The sequence below is a fragment of the Corythoichthys intestinalis genome, chromosome 8 (assembly GCF_030265065.1).
Source record: "Corythoichthys intestinalis isolate RoL2023-P3 chromosome 8, ASM3026506v1, whole genome shotgun sequence".
Lineage (NCBI taxonomy): Eukaryota > Metazoa > Chordata > Actinopteri > Syngnathiformes > Syngnathidae > Corythoichthys > Corythoichthys intestinalis.
Window position 1 is genome coordinate 22,502,292 of NC_080402.1, and position 23,871 is coordinate 22,526,162.

The 23,871-nt window shown below is 41.4% G+C and overlaps 3 protein-coding genes across 5 annotated transcripts in view; 2 read left to right on the forward strand and 1 right to left on the reverse strand.

Annotated features, from left to right (window-relative positions):
* Positions 1 to 219: 219 nt before the first annotated feature.
* On the forward strand, positions 220 to 3,434 carry LOC130920468 (chymotrypsin A-like). Its single transcript, XM_057843719.1, has 7 exons — positions 220 to 271; positions 343 to 446; positions 518 to 597; positions 662 to 740; positions 814 to 994; positions 1,061 to 1,194; positions 3,273 to 3,434. The coding sequence occupies exons 1-7, from the start codon at positions 220 to 222 to the stop codon at positions 3,432 to 3,434; spliced, it is 792 nt and encodes a 263-aa protein (XP_057699702.1).
* A 6,805-nt stretch (positions 3,435 to 10,239) lies between these two features.
* LOC130920436 (chymotrypsin A-like) lies at positions 10,240 to 11,623 on the forward strand. The gene is made up of 7 exons (XM_057843657.1): positions 10,240 to 10,303; positions 10,371 to 10,474; positions 10,545 to 10,624; positions 10,680 to 10,758; positions 10,832 to 11,012; positions 11,080 to 11,213; positions 11,415 to 11,623. The coding sequence occupies exons 1-7, from the start codon at positions 10,252 to 10,254 to the stop codon at positions 11,574 to 11,576; spliced, it is 792 nt and encodes a 263-aa protein (XP_057699640.1). The 5' UTR covers positions 10,240 to 10,251; the 3' UTR covers positions 11,577 to 11,623.
* A 7,324-nt stretch (positions 11,624 to 18,947) lies between these two features.
* Positions 18,948 to 23,871, reverse strand: part of acox1 (acyl-CoA oxidase 1, palmitoyl) — a 40,599-nt gene continuing 35,675 nt past the window's right edge. The window contains exon 13 of one of the 3 annotated variants that reach the window (XM_057844143.1): positions 18,948 to 23,847. In XM_057844143.1, the coding sequence (XP_057700126.1) occupies positions 23,797 to 23,847 (51 nt within the window). In that variant the 3' untranslated portion in view covers positions 18,948 to 23,796. The remainder of the gene's footprint in view (positions 23,848 to 23,871) is intronic. The other 2 variants (XM_057844142.1, XM_057844140.1) reach the window with 2 other exon arrangements.

The window sequence follows — 23,871 nt, forward strand, 5'->3', positions numbered from 1 at the left end:
AAATATGCAGATTGTGTTGATGCATGAATTTCCCATGGCATTTGCATGCGTTGCTGTTTGAGCAGCTGCAGATTTCCCTGAATTCTATATGTCCAAACGCTTATGTTCTCCTATGGTGTGAGCCTACGTGGCCTTGCATCTTGCTGCTCTCCTCCAATGGGGATGGGCGCACGTATGTATAAAAAGCCAACCTTGGTCCCTAGGAGACATGATGCAGCCATGGCTTTCCTGTGGATCCTCTCGTGCCTCGCCTTCGTCAGCGCCGCCTACGGTAAGTCGGCTTTAGTTAGTTGGCCCCTGCCGATAGTGGACAGCGTTTGTAATGGTAATGTTCGTTTTTAGGTTGCGGCTCTCCCGCCATCCCTCCTGTGATCACGGGGTACTCCCGTATCGTCAACGGTGAGGAGGCCGTGCCGCACTCCTGGCCCTGGCAGGTGTCGCTGCAGGTACGCTCACTCGCTCGCATATAAAGCTCATATGTGCACCCGTGAACGCCACTTTGTCTATATGGACCCAGGACTACACGGGTTTCCACTTCTGTGGTGGTTCCCTGGTCAACGAGAACTGGGTGGTGACAGCAGCCCACTGCAGTGTCAGGTAAGCCGACCCGATCAAAGACTGGGCAATGGAAACGAGACGATGTCGCTATGTGCGTTCGCAGGACTTCTCATCGCGTGGTTCTGGGCGAGCACGATCACTCATCTACAGCTGAGGACATCCAGGTCATGAAGATCAGCAAGGTTAGAGCGATACTCCTTTTAACTGGTTAGGTAGCGCAGCTATAGGTGTTGATTACCGTCCCACCCCTGGCAGGTGTTCAAGCACCCCCGCTACAACGGCTTCACCATCAACAATGACATCCTGCTCATCAAGTTGGCCAGCCCAGCCAAGATGAACATGAATGTGTCGCCCGTCTGCGTGGCCGAGTCTGGAGATGACTTCCCCGGAGGCACCAAGTGCGTCACCACCGGCTGGGGACTGACCCAGCACAACGGTAAGTAAATAGAGCAGGGCAGCCTGGTGGCAGGTACCTAAGCCCTAGACTGTTGTTGCGTTTCAGCCCCCAGCACGCCGGACCTCCTCCAGCAGGCCTCCCTGCCACTCCTGACCAATGAGCAGTGCCGTAGATTCTGGGGCAACAGGATCAGCAACCTGATGATCTGCGCCGGAGCCTCCGGAGCTTCATCCTGCATGGTGGGCACAGCCTCGTTTTCCACTTCTGATCGACTACTACACAAGTCTGCAATACTAAGTCTTTGCTAAGAAGGCTCTAACATAGACTTCACTACCAGTAGACGGGACACGGGGCTCTGGGCCCATCCGTAGGGGGCCTATTTTCAAAAACTTAAAATTCAAATATTTTCAAAACCAAAGCCGCTAGAGACCTAAGACCAAAACAGGCACCTCCCTCAGGCATATAGAAGTCTCCATGAGCAACAACAACAAAAAAATTCAAAGCCGTTCCCTAATCAAATTAATGAATTTTATACAAATATCACAAAACTTAAAATGGCTATAAAATTCTCAAATTCGCACAAAAATATCCAAGTGGAGAGATAGTCATTTATATTTTCAGGATCAAAAGCAATACCAGATAGCAGACCGACGTTGAAAAGATGTTGGATCAACATTCCACTGTCGATCTTATATTGTTGAATCAGCGTCACTTTTGCACCCTCAATTAATGTTGTTTCAACTGTGAAATCCTTACAAAACCCTAAACGTCATTTCGATGATTAATAATATTGGAACAACTTTGAATCTATGTTATGTTTTTGACCAAAACGCCCGCTCATCCATAATTCAATGACTTTTCAATCATATTTCCCGGTCAATCGTAGATCAACTTTTTGTCAACATTAGTTCATCAACTCTAAAACAATGTTCACCCAACCATCGCCTGACATACCATAGAACAACGTTGTTTCAACGTCACTTGACGTCGAAAATTTTCAATGTCAACCATACTGATGATTTAGATGGAATATCAATGTTTTTTCAATGTCGGTCTGCTATCTGGGTTATTGCCCAAAATAGCAACTTACTTTTTTCTACTTAGTGCAAGTTTTCAGCAGCTAATAAATCACTCAATTTTCAAATCGGAAATGTAAGACTTGAGGAAAGCATGGAGAATCATCTTCATTTTACTCAACAAAAGCAAAATTTGCATTTTTTTATATGCAATAACAACATATTTAGGTCGAAATCCGATGTTTCTATTGCTTCAGCACGTCTTGCCGGCCATCTGGCCCTCATCGTCTTTAGATTGAAATGTTACATAAAATACGTAACGGCCCCCCAAAATTTTGTATGGACACAGAAATATCTTAACTACTAGTTTTTTGCCCAAAACACAGGCAGCTTGCCAAAAATTACATGATCATTTGAACGCAAAGTTACGCTATTGTGTATGGATACAACAAAATCCAACATGGCAGCCATCACAAAACAGAGCTTTTTAAGTTAATAATTCTTGTAAATAAGTGCATAAATCCCTGAATTTCTATAGATATGAACGAAAAACAGTCTAGATTCTTTGTTAAAAGCAAAACAAAAAACAAAAAAAACGGGCAGTTATTCATTTTACGTAAATATTTCAAGCTAAAATTACGCTATTGTGTAATCCAACGTGGCAGCAGTCACAAAACAGCTTTTTAAGCTGAATATTCTTGTAAATACTTGTAGATTCTTGGCTAAAAGCAAAAAAAGTCACAAAAATTGATCAATCAAAAAATTATAATTTATTTTACGTAAATATTTCAAGCTAAAGTTTCACAAATTATTTCCATTCATTTCATTTTTTTCCACAACGTTTCAAAGTGCATGCAAGGGGATATTTTATATAATAATTACCTCGAATCCTCGACCAAATCACTCTTGAGACACTCCTGCCTGCATGTATGCAGTAAAACATTGTCCGTTTTCCACCTAAATCCGGCTTTTGAACGCTCTGCGTGAGTTGGCCCCCAACGGGAAGCCGTGGCGCAATGTTTGTGGGAGCTGTTACGTCAACTAATGAAGTCTATGCTTGAATATAAAGTCATTAGTATAATGGCTTGATGGGACAGTGCTTGACTCATTGGCTGCCACTGACGGCACAAGATGTCCAATCCATTTGAAGTAGGAGGGCTAGCACCGAATTAAGTGATTCCTGATTCGAGGACAGTCACAACGACTTGGGTCTTGGGTCGTTTCTCCTGCCTAACAGTAGAATTTTGAGTCCTCGTTGGGTCCTGTTTTTTGTTGTACACAATCTTCATCTGTGGTTGCAGGGCGACTCCGGCGGCCCCCTGGTCTGCCAGAAAGCCGGCGCCTGGACCCTGGTCGGCATTGTGTCCTGGGGCAGCGGAACGTGCACACCCACCATGCCCGGTGTCTACGCCCGTGTCACCGAGCTGCGCGCCTGGATGGACCAGACCATTGCCGCCAACTAAACGCAAAGTTCCATTTTATGTTCAATAAAACCTTTGAACCACTTCAATCCCAAAGACTCATTCGTAATGTGTGGTGTTATTGCATTGGTGTCAAACACGCGGCCGGGGGGGGGGGGGGGGGGGCAAATCTGGCACAGCACAACAATCGGCACGGTCTCCCAAAGTCAACTGTGTGCGTCGACTTCATGTTTCTATGGAAGTCAATCTGTGCCACTGGAGTATGAATTAAATTTTGTTCTGCTGTTTGGTTTAGAATCTTATTAGGACACCCCATGAAATATTCAGTTCTTTATTAAGAAATGTTCACATATCAATGTCTGATCTTGTTTTTATTTATCTCTGGAAAAGAAAGTGATTTAATTGCAGGTAAACAACAAAAATTAACATTGTTTTACTCATTAAACTAAATATACAGTATCAACAAAAATGCATATTCTAACTGAGGAAAAAGTTAGGACACCCTACCACCTGATAGCTAGTGTTACCCCCTTTGTCTGCAATAACTTTAGTGAGACGCTTTTTGTCGCCATCTAACAGTCTTTGACATCGGTCTGAAGAAAGTTTGCCCCACTCCTCAACGCAGAATACTTTCAGCTGTGAGGTGTTTGAAGGGTTTCTTGCATGTACAGCCCGTTTCAGGTCACCCCACAGCATCTTAATGGGATTAAGATCTAAGCTTTTACTCGGCAATTCCATCTCCTTTTCAACCAGTCCTTAGTGGATTTACTAGTATGTTTTGGGTTATTGTCATGTTGCAGGGTCCGGTTTCGCTTCAGCTTTATTCTTTTCAAAGATGATCTCACATGTTCTTCAACCACCCTCTGATACAAGATATAATTCATGGTGGATTCTGTGATGGTGAGTTGGCCAGGTTCTGATGCAGCAAAGCATCCCCAAACCATGACACTTCCACCTCATGCTTCACAGTTGGTATGAGGTTCTTTTTCTGGAATGCTGAATTAGGTTCACGCCAAACATGTCCTCTGTTCTGGTGTCCAAATACAGTGCCTTGCAAAAGTATTCGGCCCCCTTGAACCTTGCAACCTTTCGCCACATTTCAGGCTTCAAACATAAAGATATAAAATTTTTATTTTTTGTCAAGAATCAACAACAAGTGGGACACAATCGTGAAGTGGAACAAAATTTATTGGATAATTTAAACTTTTTTAACAAATAAAAAACTGAAAAGTGGGGCGTGCAATATTATTCGGCCCCCTTGCGTTAATACTTTGTAGCGCCACCTTTTGCTCCAATTACAGCTGCAAGTCGCTTGGGGTATGTTTCTATCAGTTTTGCACATCGAGAGACTGACATTCTTGCCCATTCTTCCTTGCAAAACAGCTCGAGCTCAGTGAGGTTGGATGGAGAATGTTTGTGAACAGCAGTCTTCAGCTCTTTCCACAGATTCTCAATTGGATTCAGGTCTGGACTTTGACTTGGCCATTCTAACACCTGGATAAGTTTATTTTTGAATCATTCCATTGTAGATTTGGCTTTATGTTTTGGATCATTGTCCTGTTGGACAGATAAATCTCCGTCCCAGTCTCAGGTCTTGTGCAGATACCAACAGGTTTTCTTCCAGAATGTTCCTGTATTTGGCTGCATCCATCTTCCCGTCAATTTTAACCATCTTCCCTGTCCCTGCTGAAGAAAAGCAGGCCCAAACCATGATACTGCCACCACCATGTTTGACAGTGGGGATGGTGTGCTCAGGGTGATGAGCTGTGTTGCTTTTACGCCAAACATATCGTTTTGCATTGTGGCTAAAAAGTTCAATTTTGGTTTCATCTGACCAGAGCACCTTCTTCCACATGTTTGGTGTGTCTCCCAGGTGGCTTGTGGCAAACTTTAAACGAGACTTTTTATGGGTATCTTTGAGAAATGGCTTTCTTCTTGCCACTCTTCCATAAAGGCCAGATTTGTGCAGTGTACGACTGATTGTTGTCCTATGGACAGACTCTCCCACCTCAGCTGTAGATCTCTGCAGTTCATCCAGAGTGATCATGGGCCTCTTGGCTGCATCTCTGATCAGTTTTCTCCTTGTTTGAGAAGAAAGTTTGGAAGGACGGCCGGGTCTTGGTAGATTTGCAGTGGTCTGATGCTCCTTCCATTTCTATATGATGGCTTGCACAGTGCTCCTTGAGATGTTTAAAGCTTGGGAAATCTTTTTGTATCCAAATCCGGCTTTAAACTTCTCCACAACAGTATCTCGGAGCTGCCTGGTGTGTTCCTTGGTTTTCATAATGCTCTCTGCACTTTAAACAGAACCCTGAGACTATCACAGAGCAGGTGCATTTATACGGAGACTTGATTACACACAGGTGGATTCCATTTATCATCATCGGTCATTTAGGACAACATTGGATCATTCAGAGATCCTCACTGAACTTCTGGAGTGAGTTTGCTGCACTGAAAGTAAAGGGGCCGAATAATATTGCACGCCCCACTTTTCAGTTTTTTATTTGTTAAAAAAGTTTAAATTATCCAATAAATGTTGTTCCACTTCAAGGTTGTGTCCCACTTGTTGTTGATTCTTGACAAAAAAATTAAATTTCATATCTTTATGTTTGAAGCCTGAAATGTGGCAAAAGGTTGCAAGATTCAAGGGGGCCGAATACTTTTGCAAGGCACTGTAATTCAATATTAATTTTACAGTGGGGCAAATAAGTATTTAGTCAACCACCAATTGTGCAAGTTCTCCAATTTAAAAAGATTAGAGAGGCCTGTAATTGTCAACATGGGTAAACCTCTACCATGAAAGACAGAATGTGGAAAAAAAACTGAAAATTACATTGTTTGATTTTTAAATAATTTATTTCCAAATTAGAGTGGAAAATAAGTATTTGGTCACCTACAAACAAGCAAGATTTCTGGCTGTCAAAGAGGTCTAACTTCTTCTAACGAGGTTTAACGAGGCTCCACTCGTTCCCTCTATTAATGGCACCTGTTTTAACTCATTATCGGTATAAAAGACACCTGTCCACAACCTCAGTCAGTCATACTCCAAACGCCACTATGGCCAAGACCAAAGAGCTGTCGAAGGACACCAGAGACAAAATTGTAGACCTGCACCAGGCTTCGAAGACTGAATCTGCAATAGGTAAAACGCTTGGAGTAAAGAAATCAACTGTGGGAGCAATTATTAGAAAATGGAAGACATACAAGACCACTGATAATCTCCCTCGATCTGGGGCTCCATGCAAGAATCAAAATGATAACAAGAACGGTGAGCAAAAATTCCAGAACCACACGGGGGGACCTAGTAAATGACCTACAGAGAGCTGGGACCACAGTAACAAAGGCACACAGTAACACAATGCACCGCCAGGGACTCAAATCCTGCACTGCCAGTCGTGTCCCTCTGCTGAAGAAAGTACACGTCCAGACCTGTCTGCGTTTCGCTAGAGAGCATTTGGATAATCCAGAAGAGGACTGGGAGAATGTGTTATGGTCAGATGGAACCAAAATAGAACTTTTTGGTAGAAACACAGGTTCACGTGTTTGGAGGAAGAAGAATACTGAATTGCATCCGAAGAACACCATACCCACTGTGAAGCATGGGGGTGGATACATCATGCTTTGGGCTGTTTTTCTGCAAAGGGACCAGGACGACTGATCTGTGTAAAGGAAAGAATGAATGGGGCCATGTATTGAGAGATTTTGAGTAAAAATCTCCTTCCGTCAGCAAGGGCATTGAAGATGAGACGTGGCTGGGTCTTTCAGCATGACAATGATCATAAACACACAGCCAGGGCAACAAAGGAGTGGCTTCGTAAGAAGCATTTCAAGGTCCTGGAGTGGCCTGGCCTGTCTCCAGATCTCAACCCCATAGAAAATCTGTGGAGGGACTTAAAAGTCAGTGTTGTCCAACGACTGCCCCCCCAAAAAAATCAATGCTCTAGAGGAGATCTGCATGGAGGAATGGGCCAAAATACCAGCGACAGTGTGTGAAAAGCTTGTGAAGAGTTACAGAAAACGCTTGGCCTCCGTTATTGCCAACAAAGGGTACATAACAAAGTACTGAGATGAACTTTTGGTATTGACCAAATACTTATTTTCCACCATGCTTTGCCAATAAATTCTTTAAAAGTCAAACAATCTGATTTTCTGTTTTTTTTCCCACATTCTGTCTCTCATGGTTGAGGTTTACACATGTTGACAATTACAGGCCTCTCTAATATTTTCAAGTGGGAGAACTTGCACAATTAGTGGTTGACTAAATACTTATTTGACCCACTGTATCTGTCCAAAGAACATTATTCCAGAAGTCCTTTGTCTATATTCACTCTGGCAAACTTCAGTCTGGCTTTCATATTATTCTTGGAGAGCAAAGGTTTCCTCCTTGTATACCTCCCATGAAGGTTAAACTTGTGAAGTCTCTTTCTGATTGTAGGGGCATGCACTTTCACATCAACAGTAGCAAGAGCCTGCTGTAGGTCCGGTGATGACATTTTAAGGTTTTTGGAGGCTTCTTTTAGCATCTTGCGGTTTGCTCCCGGGTTGAACTTGCTTGGACGGCCAGACCTAGGCATGTTTGCGGTTGTTTTGAATGTCCACCACTTGTCGACTATTTTCCGGACAGTGGAATGGTTGATTTTATATTCTTTTGAGATCTTTTGAAAACCCTTACCAGACTCATCGAGCGTCTACAATCTTCTTTCTGAAGGCCTCAGACAGCTCCTTTGATGTCACCATGTTTTTTTTCTCTCACTTCAACAGTCAGGGGCACAACTAAATGTGAGGTTTAAATAAGTCAAGCCTCCTTCAAAACACTGGTTAATGGTGTTCTAATCATGTGCACCTCATGTGATACACGTGTGTGATTTTAGCCATTTTAAGTGGGATTGAATGTGGGGGTGTCCTAATTTATTCCTCAACAGAAAATGCAGATATTTAAAATTACATTTTATAGAAAGTTATTTAAAAAAAATCTTTTTTCCCAGTTTTGTTTAGTTATATAACTTGAATCTCTAAAGATTGTTAAAATTGATATTAAATATTAGAGCTGTCAAAATGATGGTGTTAACGGGCGGCAATTAATTGAATTAATCACGTTAAAATATTTGACGCAATTAACGCATATGCCCCGCTCAAACAGATTAAAATGACAGCACAGTGTCATGTGCACTTGTTACTTGTGTTTTTTTGGTGTTTTGTCGCCCTCTACTAGCGCAGGGGTGCGACGGATTTTATGGGTTTAAGCACCATGAGTAGAGATGTGCCGATCGATGGGTCCGATCACGTCATTTTCAAAGTATCGGAATCGGCAAAAAAATATCGGACATGCCCTTTTTTTCATATATATATATTTCTTAAATAAATCATTTTCTAATTGTATTTAACGTTACAGACAAAATATGTTACACTCATCTAGAGTGTTTCGTTTTGGCTTAAGGTAGGGTTATCAAATTTATCCCAATAATGGCGGTAATTAATTTTTTTAAAATTGTATCACGGTAAAATATGTAATGCAATTAATGCAATATGAGTAGAGTGAATTTTGGAAGCCTTTGGAGCCTTCTTTTAATTGACTAAAGCCTTACAATCCCTCTCCCTACGATTAGAGCTATCGTGGGAAGCAATGTGGGGAAGCAAGGTAGTAATTGATCTTTTTCTTAACACCCTATGTTATTTCCCAACGCAGAGAAGATATATCAATTGGTAGCCCTACGCACAGTCATGGTTCCACTTCCCATCATGCATTTGTGCATGGCTACAGTATCATTTACTGAAAGCTCAACAAATACACTAGATGGCAATATTTAGTCACAATATACAAAGTCGCATTTGTCCTTTACGAATTACAAGTCTTTCTATCCGTGGATCCCTCTCACAGAAAGAATGTTAATAATGTAAATGCCATCTTGAGGATTTATTGTCATAATAAACAAATACAGTACTTATGTGCTGTATGTTGAATGTATATGTTCGTCCGAGTTTTATTCATTTTTTTTCTTAATGCATTGCCAAAATGTATATTATCGGGAAAAATTATCGGGAATGATTGGAATTGAATCGGGAGCAAAAAAAAGCAATCGGATCGGGAAATATCGGGATCAGCAGATACTTAAACTAAAACGATCGAGATTGGATCGGGAGCAAAAAAACATGATCGGAACAACCCTAACCATGAGCATTGTGTAATTATTGACATCAACAATGGCGAGCAGTAGACTAGTTTATTTTTTGATTGAAAATTTTACAAATTTTATTAAAACGAAAACATTAAGAGGGGTTTTTAATGTAAAATTTCTATAACTTATACTAACATTTATCTTTAAAGAACTACAAGTCTTTCTATCCATGGATCGCTTAAACAGAATGTTAATGTTAATGCCATCTTGTTGATATGTTGTTATAATAAACAAATACAGTACTTATGTACAGTATGTTGAATGTATATATCTGTCTTATGTCTTATCTTTCCATTCCAACATCAATTTACAGAAAAATATGGCATATTTTATAGATGTTTGAATTGCGATTAATTACGATTAATTAATTTTTAAGCTGTGATTAACTCGATTAAAAATTTTAATCGTTTGACAGCCCTATTAAATATCCATATGATCAAATGCATTAGCGAACACACAGGCTTCCATAGAGTTGCTTAATTTTTTTCACATAACTGTAGGTTTCGATGGCATTTGCTATTTGAGCACCTGCAGATTTCCCTGAATTCCATGTGTTCAAACTCTCACGTTCTCCGATGGCGTGCGCCTGCGTGGCTACACCCCTTGCTGCTCTCCTCCAATGGGGTACGGGCGCGCTTTTGTATAAAACGCCAGCCTGTGTCCCCAGGAGACATGATGTAGCCATGGCCTTCCTGTGGATCCTCTCGTGCCTCGCCTTCGTCGGTGCCGCCTACGGTAAGTCTGTGTTAGTCAGCCCGTGCGAATAGCAGGGGCCGTTTGTAATGTTTGTAATCTTTTTTAGGTTGCGGCTCCCCCGCCATCTCTCCCGTGATCACGGGTTACTCTCGCATCGTCAACGGTGAGGAAGCCGTGCCACACTCCTGGCCCTGGCAGGTGTCTCTGCAGGTACGCTCACTCGCTCATGTATAATTGTGTACGTGTACCTGTGAACGTCATTTTCTCCATCTGGACCTAGGACTATACAGGTTTCCACTTTTGCGGTGGCTCCCTGATCAACGAGAACTGGGTGGTGACGGCCGCCCACTGCAACGTCAGGTAAGTCGACAAGATCAAAGACGGGACGACAGGAACGAAACTATGTCGCTCGCAGGACTTCCCACCGTGTCGTTCTGGGCGAGCATGACCGTTCGTCTACCGCTGAGGACATCCAGGTCATGAGGGTCGGCAGGGTAAGAGCGATACTCCTTTCGTGTGGTTAGTTAGCAAGGTTACAGGCGTTGACTCCTGACCCGCCCACGGCAGGTGTTCAAGCACCCCCGCTACAACGGCTTCACCATCAACAACGACATTCTGCTCATCAAGTTGGCCAGCCCGGCCCAAATGAACATGCGCGTATCACCCGTCTGCGTGGCAGAGTCTGGAGACAACTTCCCTGGAAGCATGAAGTGCGTCACCACTGGCTGGGGACTGACCCGTCACAACGGTAAGTTAACAGAGCCTGGGCGGTCGAGTGGCAGGTACCTAAGCCCTAGTCTGTTTTTGCGTTTCAGCCCCCGACACGCCGTCCCTCCTCCAGCAGGCCTCCCTGCCTCTCCTGTCCAATGAGCAGTGCCGTAGATTCTGGGGCAACAAGATCAGCAGCCTGATGATCTGTGCTGGAGCCTCTGGAGCTTCATCCTGCATGGTGGGCATGGTTTAGTTTTCCACTTTCAACAGACTACTACACAAGTCTGCTGCACTAAGTCTTCATTAAGAAGGCTTTACTCCCAGTTTTCTATCTCGTGTTGCCCTGATACCACTTTTTGGCTCCTCAGCGATTCCTGTAGAATTTGAAGACCTAGTCAGGTCTCGTTTTTTATCGTTCAGTCTTTATCTGTGGTTGCAGGGTGACTCTGGCGGCCCCCTGGTCTGCCAGAAGGCTGGCGCTTGGACCCTGGTGGGCATTGTGTCCTGGGGCAGCGGAACCTGCACACCCACCATGCCCGGTGTCTACGCCCGCGTCACCGAGCTGCGCGCCTGGATGGACCAGACCATCGCCGCCAACTAAACTCAAATCTTCACTTCATGTTCAATAAAATCTTTGAACCACTTCAATCTCGTTCGTAACATGTTGTTAGCACATGATGTTGGAAAAGAGGCGCCCCGGGGGCCAGATCCGGAATCCCACCATCGTTTAGTGTTGCCAGTCAGTCAGCCTTGTGCATCGACTTCGTGTTTGTATGGAAGTCAATTTGTGCCAGCAGTGTTTGAATTTAATGAGTTTTGTTGATTGTTTTTGAATTTTGTTTGACTTTTTATCGAATGAATTTTGAGAGAATTTGTTCGACAGAATTTGAAGGATGAAAAAAATTAACTCAAACTACAGTGGCACAGACTTACTTCAATATTGTGGCCGAATTTTGGGGGGGGGGAAAAATCAGCGTTAAAGTTCTAATCCAAACTTAAAGTGCGTACGACACGAGAAAAAAAAAAGTCCTAAATAAGATTATTATGTGAATTAGAATCATATTTTGAGACGATTCGACTATATACAACAATTTAGCAAAGCAATTTGTGCCAGCAGTGTTTTAATTTAATGAGTTTTGTTGATTGTTTTTGAATTTTGTTTGACTTTTTATCGAATGAATTTTGAGAGAATTTGTTCGACAGAATTTGAAGGTTGAAAAAAATTAACTCAAACTAAAGTGGCACAGACTTACTTCTATATTGTGGCCGAATTTTTTGGGGGAAAAAAATCAGCGTTAAAGTTCTAATCCAAACTTAAAGTGCGTACGACACGAGAAAAAAAAGTCCTAAATAAGATTATTATGTGAATTAGAATCATATTTTGAGACGATTCGACTATATACAACAATTTAGCAAAGCAATTTGTGCCAGCAGTGTTTTAATTTAATGAGTTTTGTTGATTGTTTTTGAATTTTGTTTGACTTTTTATCGAATGAATTTTGAGAGAATTTGTTCGACAGAATTTGAAGGTTGAAAAAAATTAACTCAAACTAAAGTGGCACAGACTTACTTCTATATTGTGGCCGAATTTTTTTGGGGAAAAAAATCAGCGTTAAAGTTCTAATCCAAACTTAAAGTGCGTACGACACGAGAAAAAAAAGTCCTAAATAAGATTATTATGTGAATTAGAATCATATTTTGAGACGATTCGACTATATACAACAATTTAGCAAAGCGCAGATGACGAGAAATTAGTCTTTTAATCTGCCGGTTAGCCACGCCTACCATTATAGGGCTCTAGGGTCCCCAACTGGTGGGTGATGTCAGCGGACTCACGATTTCATCTGATTTAGTATGCAGCCCATTGAGTGGGAATTATTCCCAACGACGAAAAGATGACGAAGAATGCCGCAAAATGTCATTGTTTCAGTCTCTCTACTCCAATATTTTTACAGAATATTCTTTTTATCCAAGTATTTTCCCCAATAGCTAAATAAATGGCTGGAGAAGGACGAGTCAGCCCATTGAGGGGGAATTATTCAGAACGAGGAAAACGTGACGAAGAGAGCCACAAAATGTCATTGTTTCAGTCTCTCTACTCCAATATTTTTACAGAATATTCTTTTTATATCCAAGTATTTTTCCCCAATAGCTTAATAAATGGCAGTCATGACAAATAACAGTCTTGTGCTGAATGGAATATGAAATAATAAAAATGCATTTATTCAAGACGACATGGCAAAATTACTCCATAATGGTCAAAACTGTCGACTTCACCTGTACTGTTGCACCTCCCGAACGTTATTTTATGCCACCTAAATCAGGTTTATGTCATTTCCCTACCCCGGGGTCGGAGAATGTAAACAAACCAAGAGGCGTGACAGCTAGCCGACACGCTAACCCGAACCGAGTGATGTTTCAACGTCTTCGAAGCGGAAAATCACACATAAATCTCCCGGATTATTTCACATGACGACTGGGTTGTCGATTGTCTTCGCCGATCGGCAAACTGCCCGGCGGAGAGCAATTTACAGCTCGTTCCCCTGCTAATACGGACAAGAGAGCTTGCCGAGTAAGCAGCTGGACAATGACCGCTGAACATTTACACGTCAATCCATGATCAAACGTAAGTAGTCCTTTATTTAAAGAAAGTTTGTAGTGTTTACTTTGTAATCGCAGCTATTTTTAACTCAAAGTTGCAATTTCTGATTGGTCGGAAATTTTGACAGAACACCGGGCACATGAGCACAATAAGTCGAATAAAGTGCTCTCCCGGTGGGTGGATGTGCGACAAGCCATTGGTGTTGTGCCGAAAAAGCCTCCCCGCATGCATGTCAGCCACAAAATGCAAGCCACCTACAGATTAAAATGATCCCAGTATTTGACATAATACAAAACATGATGTTTACTCACTTCCTCGTAAGTCCCATGGTCCCACAGTAGTAGGGCTTGTTTTGGCCAATATCCACCGATGAATGGGAACCTTTTGAAACCCCAAAAAGGTGCACACGCCTCTCCCTCATAGAGCAAGATTTTTCTGCAGCCGTTTGGCTGGCGTGATGCGAAAAATAAACTTATTAATCCGCAAAATCAGCTCAATCAGTCCTTCTTATACAACAGTACGGCTGTATAGTGAAGAGGACTCCTTCCTCCGTACACGTCACAGCGCCCTCTTTCTCAACTCGAGACTGTTGCCGGAAGTCACTCATTTTCATGGCGCGGGATTAAAAAAAACTAAATAAATATAGCGATCGCTTCAACACACATCCAAGCGGTCCATTTCATTTAGGAGCATAAAATACGGTATTATGAAATAAACATGCTTTTTCGTGTCACATGCACTTTAAGGGTGCAAAAATTTATATTCCTAGCCTTATGAAGTCAGTCACTTGTATGTTTGGTTACATACAGTGGGGCGAATAAGTATTTAGTCAACCACTAATTTTGCAAGTTCTCCCACTTGAAAATATTACAGAGGCCTGTAATTGTCAACATGGGTAAACCTCAACCATGAGAGACAGAATCTGGGGAAAAAAAAGAAAATCACAATCAATACTTTGTTATGTACCCTTTGTTGGCATTAACGGAGGCTAAACATTTACTGTAACTCTTCACAAGCTTTTCACACACTGTTGCTGGTATTTTGGCCCATTCCTCCATGCAGATCTCCTCTAGAGCAGGGGTCCCCAACGACCGGGCCGCGGACCGGTACCGGCCCGTGGCGCATTTGGTACCGGGCCGCCCAGAAATAATAAATAATTTATTAACGACTGCATTCTGGCCTGTGCCGTTTAACACACCAATATCCCTGTCTACTCTAGATATACAACTACAGGATAGGTGTTCGTCATAGAAATGCATTGATTGGGCTGTTAGCACTAAATCTCTTTTGTATATCTATGCGCGCTTGGACTCGATAATAACGTATGACGTAGGTCGTCGCCAATCATATTTCTTCCCGGAAATAATTAGCCCCCGGCCCACACTAGAGTGACTGAATAACAGACATCTTTGGACAGACATTTTACGGGGAAAAGGGAACCTGACGAGCCAGAAGATGTCCGACAACGTTGAAGAAAAACAAAATTTATGCTACTTCCCAATCACTAAAAACCCACGAACTGTGAAGGAGTGAATTCGTGACCCGTATGTGAATAAACAGAGTTATTCGAGCGTGTCTGTGGAACAGGAATATCAGCTTGTAGAGATCGCAAATCACAGCGACTTAAACGTACATTTGAGACAACAACTCTACCGAAGTTCTGGATTAAAGTCATTTCGGAATATCCTGACATCGCTAGGGGTGCGCTGAAAACTGTGCTACAATTTCCAACATTGTGTATTTGTGATGCTAGCTTTCTCACTCTCCCATCTCGGGACCATCTCGTCTCAACGAAACAAACACAGGCCTCCCACTGATTCAGCGGGTGAGTTGTATTTTTTTTCCCTGCACTTAACACGACGGGGCTAAAAACAAATGCTGTTTTATATTTGCTGTATTTTTCTGCCACACATTGCCGGTGTTCTGACAAAGTTGGCATGGGTGTAACGTTAAAAAGGACCGCGAATGCAGCGATTCCAAAGTACACACTACAAACTTTCTTTAAAGAAAGGAATATTAACTTACGTTTGCCATGTCAGGTGCACACAACAACTGCACGTAGCCCTCTCACTTAACGACTTCGCCGTGTCGTTAAGCATTAATTTACGCCACTTCCGTTTTGCACATGTATGTTTATGATGTAAATAGTTTTTTTAGCACCATTGGCTAACATTGAGAGTCCAACTGAATACAAAAGAGGGCTTTTTTTTCACCGCCACAAAAGCTTTGGGAGCAAAATTTTATAAGGTAGCAAAGTTTGACAGGACACCGGTCCGTGAAAAAAAAAGACCCAAATCACACCGGTCCGTGGTGCAAAAAAGTTTGGGGACCCCTGCTCTAGAGCAGTGATGTTTTGGGGCTGTTGTTGGGCAACACGGACTTTCAACTCCCTCCACAGATTTTCTATGGGGTTGGGATCACGAGACTGGCTAGGCCACTCCAGGACCTTAAAATGCTGCTTACGAAGCCACTCCTTTGTTGCCCTGGCTGTGTGTTTGGGATCATTGTCATGCTGAAAGACCCAGCCACGTCTCATCTTCAATGCCCTTGTTGATGGAAGGAGATTTTCACTCAAAATCTCTCGATACATGGCCCCATTCATTCTTTCCTTTACACAGATCAGTCGTCCTGGTCCCTTTGCAGAAAACCAGCCCCAAAGCATGATGTTTCCACCCCCATGCTTCACAGTGGGTATCGTGTTCTTCCGATGCAATTCAAGTATTCTTTCTCCTCCAAACACGAGAACCTGTGTTTCTACCAAAAAGTTCTATTTTGGTTTCATCTGACCATAACACATTCTCCCAGTCCTCTTCTGGAGCATCCAAATGCTCTCTAGCGAACCGCAGACGGGCCTGGACGTGTACTGGCTTCAGCAGGGGGACACGTCTGGCAGTGCAGGATTTGAGTCCCTGGTGGCGCATTGTGTTACTGATAGTAGCCTTTGTTACTGTGGTCCCAGCTCTCTGTTGGTCCTTCAATGGGTCACCCCGTGTGATTCTGGGATTTTTGCTCACCGTTTTTGTTATCATTTTGACGCCACGGGGTGAGATCTTGCATGGAGACCCAGATCGAGGGAGATTATCAATGGTCTTGTATGTCTTCCATTTTCTAATAATTGCTCCCACAGTTGATTTCTTTACACCAAGCGTTTTACCTATTGCAGATTCAGTCTTCCCAGTCTGGTGCAGGTCTACAATTTTGTCTCTGGTGTCTTTCGACAGCTCTTTGGTCTTGGCCATAGTGGAGTTTGGAGTGTGACTGACTGAGGTTGTGGACAGGTGTCTTTTATACCGATAATGAGTTAAAACAGGTGCCATTAATACAGGTAACGAGTGGAGCCTAGTTAGACCTCGTTAGAAGTTAGACCTCTTTGACAGCCAGAAGTCTTGCTTGTTTGTAGGTGACCAAATACTTATTTTGCACTCTAATTTAGAAATAAATTATTTAACAATCAAACAATGTGATTTTCAGTTTTTTTCCCCCACATTCTGTCACTCATGGTTGAGGTTTACCCATGTTGACAATTACAGGCCTCTCTAATATTTTCAAGTTGGAGAACTTGCACAATTACTGGTTGACTAAATACTTATTTGCCCCACTGTATTCCTAACCTTATGAAGGCAGTCACTGGTATGTTTGGTTACATACGATGGCCTAAACCAATTATAGTAAATATGAATAGAATATGACATAGGGGTGTCCATATGTGCACTTGGCACCAGGACACCCTAGGCCGCAGTTTGATGATCAACTTTGTAGTTGTGTCATCGGATTTCCGGCCGCATGTTTTGGACACTCGGGTGAAGAGTGGGGCGAAGCTGTCAACTGATCACCACTTGGCGGTTTGTTGGCTCCGATGGCAGGGGAAGATGCTGGCCAGACCTGGCGGGCTCAAACGCATTGTGAGGATCTGCTGGGAATGTCTGGAAGAATCCCCTGTCATAAAGAGCTTCAGCACCCAACTCAGGCAGAACTTCTCTGCCCCTTTGGCAGCAATCACTTCAACCAGACGCTTCTTGTAGCTGCAGATCAGTCCGGCCATTGATGAGGACTAATCTTGGCCCATTCTTTCCAACAAAACCGCTGTAGTTCAGCCAGATTCCTGGGATGTCTGGCATGAATCACTGTCTTTAGGTCATGCCACAGCATCTCAATTGGGTTCAAGTCAGGACTTTGACTTGGCCACTCCCGAACGTGTATTTTGTTCTTCTGAAACCATTCTGAAGTTGATTTATTTCTGTGTTTTGGATCATTGTCTTGTTGCAGCATCCATCCTCTTTCTCAGGTTTTCCTGGAAAATATCCTGATAAACTTTTGAATTCATTCTTCCGTTAATGACTGCAGGTTGTCCAGGCCCTGAGGCAGAAACAGCCCCAAATCATGACGCTCCCTCCACCATGCTTCACGGTGGGGATGATGTGTTGATGTTGTTCAATTTTTCCTCCACACATGACGGGTTTCATCAGTCCACAAAATATTTTGCCAAAAATTCTGCAGCGTGTCCAAGTGCGTTTTTGCGAATATTAAATAAGCAACAATGTTTTTTTTAGACAGCAGTGGCTTCTTTCGTGGAGTCCTCCTATGAACAACATTTTTGGCCATAGTTTTACATATAGTTGATGTCTGCGCAGAGATATTGGACTGTGCCAGTGATTTCTGTAAGTCTTTAGCAAACACTCTAGGAATCATTTTTCCTTTCTGGGTATTCTGCGCTGAACTCTTGGCATCATTTTTGGTGGACGGCCACTCCTTAAGAGAGAAGCAACGTTGCCAAACTTTCGCCATTTGTAGACTTCTCTGACTGTTGATTGATGAACATCCAGACTAGTGCTGCAACGATTAATCAATAAACTCGAGCAATCGATTAGAAAAAAAAGATTCAAATTAAATTTTGCTGCTTCGAGTATTTGTTTCATTAAAGTGGGGGTGTAATGGTTTATTTTGAAAGTGTTTGCATTTAGTTTTACTGAATTGAGTGGATACACTGCCCTTTTGTCTGCCTCATTTCACATGGGTGAATCCATCTGCTCCCTGTTAAGACCAACATTAGCTTTTGTTTGAGCTAATGTTTTTTTTAATGCATTTGTAATTTAGTTTATAGGTATATTTACCTATTCTTTGTGGGAATATGTGTCTAAAACATTTGTGATGAGCATTGTAAAAAAAAAAAAAAGTTAGCATTTAAGAGCATTTAAGCTAGCGGACGTTTGCTATGCAAGTTAGCCAGCTGTTTTGTTGTACATAGATCCTCATTTATTTACTTTTTTTATACTGTCAGCGGGTGAACTCAGGTATTTTAATTTTTCATGTTCCTGATCAGATTACTCGATTATTTCGACTAACTAGTTCATCGATTAATTGACTACTAAAATAATCGATAGCTGCAGCTCTAATCCAGACTTTTACAGATGGTTTTGTATCCTTTCCCAGCTTTATACAAATAAAAATTCTTTCATACAGGTCTTTTGACCAAACCATGATGCACATCCAGCAAATGCTTCTCATCAAGGCCATTTTTACCAGGTCTGTGTTTTATAGTGGGCAGGGCAGCTTTAAACCACTTATCAGTGATTGGGCACACACCTGGCTTAAATTGTTTGGTTTCAATTGGTTTCAATTGGTCTTGTCCTTAGGCAGAGGGTTCACTTACTTATTTTTCCCCCTTTTGTCATTGTTTGCATGCTATCCTCATATAAAATATGAAAACCTAAAAAATGCTTGGGTGGTTTTAGTTAAAGAAAACACTGTTTTTACATCTGTGTGACTTTGACAAAGATCAGATCACATTTGATGGGGTTTTTATGCAGAAATGTGAGAAATTACAAAAGATTCCGATACTTTTTCATAACACTGTATTGTTTTTTTCTCCTTGTCCACTCTTTGGTGGGCCACACACAGCTCACACACCTTGGCCGATTCACACTGTTCCAACTTGGAAATGTTCCAAAATTAACACAACGCAGGCTCTTTTTGGATTTTGCCACTAATGTTTTTCTTTTTTAAAGGTTTTCTTTTTTTTTTTGACAAAAAGCCCCATTCATTCATGTACAAAATTTCAAATTTGAAAATGGCACTGTCCCAGTCTTTGTTAAATTTACACAATTCACACATAAAAAAATTCATAGTAGCACAAATATTATCAGCCAGTTTTAATGGAAAAACATAGAATTCCGTCAAAATTTGACAGACTTCTTCATACATTTTAAATGGCTCCATTCATTTCCAACGGCACATTCAACTACCATTTTTTTTTTTGTTTCTTTCGACATTATCTTTGTTCATTTGATCATTTTGTGACTTTGTACCCACTACAAAATTCTTAAAAACAATCGTATTCCGATTCTTCTTAAACTGTTGCGTAGTTTGAAACAGCTTTTTTATCTTTTGACAATATCCTTGTACAACTTATTTTGTTATTTTGTAGCCCATAAAGAAAATACCTTAAAAATCTTTTTCACCCGATTCCGATCTTATAAAAATGAGGTAATCGGGCACAATTTCTGATCACGTGATCAGATTGGGGACATCCTTAGTTAAAATCAGTTCATTCAAATTATGCAGTAAACCACACAGATGGACAGTTGCACACGGTGTAATGAAAATTTATTTTGACAACATGTCAAATTATTTTTCAATAATGGTAGAAACATGAACAAATTACACATACAACAAATTATGGTTAATAAAAAATATTGGCTAATCATTCTTTTACAGTATGTACATAAGTAAATACAGAGAGAAGTGAAGGCAATTTTATTCCAAGGGGGGTAAAAAAAAAAAACATTCGTCAAGCAGACAGGCACAGACTGGATTCCCATAAAAATATTTGCTTGCGTCAAGACTTCAGATGACTTTTTCATTCGTCAATTCGATAGAACCATGTTTTGGTATTTACAGTAGATAAAAAAAAAAGTATTTGAAAATGTAGGACAGCTGAAGATGAAGAAAATAATTACTAAATACCATCTTGTCTAGAATCATCTAATAAAAATCCTCACTTCTAAACAACTTGTCTTGAGCACTTTACTGGAGTAGCATAATACAGTTATACTCCTACAAAATAGGTTTGAGGTCAGTATCATTACCGCAATTTCGGGGGGGAAAAAAAAAAGAATTTAAGTGCGCCTCACAGTCCGTAAAATACTAGAGGTCGACCGATATATCGAGCCGATTTGCAAGTAAAACGCAGATATATCAGAATTATTCCTTGGCATTTGAGTACTAACCAGGCCCAACCCTGCTAAGCTTAACAGATCAGGCATTTTCAGGGTAGGATGGCTATAAGGGATAGCCGAGGTACCCATGGAAGCAAGCTGCAGCCGATGACTGACTTAATAGCAACTAGTTGAAATTGACCATTTGTGACGTAGGTTACAGTTTTGACTTTGTTGTATATTGTCTTGTTTTTACTGCTCTTTACCCGTTATGTACTTTTTGTTTTACTTGGTTGCGTATGGGCATACTTTAAAGTGCCTGTGACAGCACAAAAAAAAATCTTAAATAGCATTATTATGTGAATTAGAATCATATTTTGAGACGATTCCACGATATACAGTGGGGCAAATAAGTATTTAGTCAACCACCAATTGTGCAAGTTCTCCTACTTGAAAAGATTAGAGAGGCCTTTAATTGCCAACGTGGGTAACCCTCAACCATGACAGACCGAAAGTGGAAAAAAAAAACAGAAAATCACATTGTTTGATTTTTAAAGAATTTATTTCCAAATTAGAGTGGAAAATAAGTATTTGGTCACCTACAAACAAGCAAGATTTCTGGCTGTCAAACAGGTCTAACTTCTTCTCACGAGGTCTAATGAGGCTCCACTCGTTACCTGTATTAATGGCACCTGTTTTAACTCATTATCGGTATAAAATACACCTGTCCACAAACTCAGTCAGTCACACACCAAAGTCCACTATGGCCAAGATCAAAGAGCTGTCGAAGGACACCAGAGACAAAATTGTAGACCTGCACCAGGCTGGGAAGCCTGAATCTACAATAGGTAAAATGCTTGGTGTAAAGAAATCAACTCTGGGAGCAATTATTAGAAAATGGAAGACATACAAGACCACTGATAATCTCCCTCGATCTGGGGCTCCATGCAAGAATCCAAATGATAACAAGAACGGTGAGCAAAAATCCCAGAATCACACGGGGAGACCTAGTGAATGACCTACAGAGAGCTGGGGCCACAGTAACAAAGGCTACTGCCAGTAACACAATGCGCTGCCAGGGACTCAAATCCCGCACTGCCAGAAGTGTCCCCCTGCTAAAGAAAGTACACGTCCAGGCCCGTCTGCGGTTCGCTAGAGAGAATTTGGATGATCCAGAAGAGGACTGGGAGAATGTGTTATGGTCAGATGAAACCAAAAATAGAACTTTTTGGTGGAAACACAGGTTCTTGTGTTTGGAGGAGAAAGAATACTGAATTGCATCCGAAGAAAACCATACCTACTGTGAAGCATGGGGGTGGAAACATCATGCTTTGGGGCCGCTTTTCTGCAAAGGGACCAGGACGACTGATCTGTGTAAAGGACAGAATGAATGGGGCCATGTATCAAGAGATTTGGAGTGAAAATCTCCTTCCATCAGCAAGGGCATTGAAGATGAGACATGGCTGGGTCTTTCAGCATGACAATGATCCCAAACACACAACCAGGGCAACAGAGGAGTGGCTTCGTAAGAAGCATTTCAAGGTCCTGGAGTGGCCTAGCCAGTCTCCAGATTTCAACCCCATAGAAAATCTGTGGAGGGAGTTAAAAGTCCGTGTTACCCAACGAAAGCCCCAAAACATCACTGCTCTAGAGGAGATCTGCATGGAGGAACGGGCCAAAATACCAGCAACAGTGTGTGAAAAGCTTGTGAAGAGTTACAGAAAACGTTTGGCCTCTGTTATTGCCAACAAAGGGTACATAACAAAGTATCAAGATGAACTTTTGGTATTGAGCAAATACTTATTTTCCACCATGATTTGGTAATAAAGTCTTTAAATATCAAACAATGTGATTTTCTGTTTTTTTTTTTCGACATTCTGTCCCTCAATGCTGAGGTTTACCCATGTTGACAATTACAGGCCTCTCTAATATTTTCAAATGGGACAACTTGCACAATTAGTGGTTGACTAAATACTTACTTGCCCCACTGTACATCAATATCAAACGTGCTTGCAATTACGTATTGCTTTGTCCCAGAACGTCCTCTCCTTGCTTCTCGTCACCTATTTACTTAATTCCCCAATGTGTGTACCCTGTAACCTGTGTTTTTATATTAACCTTATTGTATTTTTGTTTTATGTGGTGCATTTTTTGCCAAAGCTTTAAATCTTGTCGTACTACGTATAATGACAATAAAGGTTCTATTCTATTGTCAGACTCACTGTGGCTGTATAGTTTCAATATGACATAGGCACCACAAAAGACCAACTGCTATCTTGAAACTCTCAAGTTACGCATGGATTTTTTTTGGAGGAAAATGCTAGTTTGCTGCAGGTATAAGTTCCATATAAAATTGCAGCTGTGATGTTGACTTGCACGGACTTCATTACTGATTGCCTACGCAATATTGCTTCCTCATAGTGAAACAACAAGGAAAATAATCAAACCAGTTATTAGTTGGACTGGTTATGTAACATTTAAAGTTACTTGTTGGGAAAAAACTTCACTGGCAAACAAAATATCGCCATCAGGCTCCAACAGAGTGGAAGTAACATGGAAATGTTACATAAATTAGAGAAGGGAAACAAGTTGGTCTGCACTGCACTGCCTGCTAAATACAACCAGTCCTAGACCCGACAGGCGCAGCTGTACCTCACTCGTTGCGCTATAAACAAGACAATCTGTTCTGAAAGTAATTTGTTCTTTCATTCCGAATGCTGGTTTTATGCATTTACAAGTATGACATGTAAAAACCACAAATCGAATTGCAATATTTGTCAGAAAAAAAAAATTCTTGTCAAACTCATGCAGCGCTAATTTTCATGACATCAATTCATAATTATTATAAACCATTTTAAAAATCTTTTTATATTTATTCACATTTTTAAAAACACTGCCAAAACCCTTCCCCTGATTAGCTGCTAAAAAAAAGGGAAATTCTCTTAAGGACATAAGCGAGTCTAAGTGAGATTAAACGAATGTCAAATGTTGTTGGGGTTTGAAATAAACTACTACATTTTCTATTTCTAAGCAGAAATTGTCATTCTCAGAATGGGTGAATTAGCTCACAGTTTGGATCTCAAGGGCTTCAGATACTTATGATAGGACTCGTGCACCTGCAGAAGGATAATTGAAAGCAT

Bases quoted from the DNA above. Each gene is read 5' to 3' on its own strand.
- LOC130920468 (XM_057843719.1), top strand. From the start codon at position 220: ATGGCTTTCCTGTGGATCCTCTCGTGCCTCGCCTTCGTCAGCGCCGCC. The intron at 995-1,060 runs GTAAGTAAATAG...GTTGCGTTTCAG, and splicing joins GGGACTGACCCAGCACAACG to CCCCCAGCACGCCGGACCTC. The intron at 1,195-3,272 runs GTGGGCACAGCC...CTGTGGTTGCAG, and splicing joins CCGGAGCTTCATCCTGCATG to GGCGACTCCGGCGGCCCCCT.
- LOC130920436 (XM_057843657.1), top strand. From the start codon at position 10,252: ATGGCCTTCCTGTGGATCCTCTCGTGCCTCGCCTTCGTCGGTGCCGCC. The intron at 10,475-10,544 runs GTACGCTCACTC...ATCTGGACCTAG, and splicing joins CCTGGCAGGTGTCTCTGCAG to GACTATACAGGTTTCCACTT. The intron at 10,759-10,831 runs GTAAGAGCGATA...CGCCCACGGCAG, and splicing joins AGGTCATGAGGGTCGGCAGG to GTGTTCAAGCACCCCCGCTA.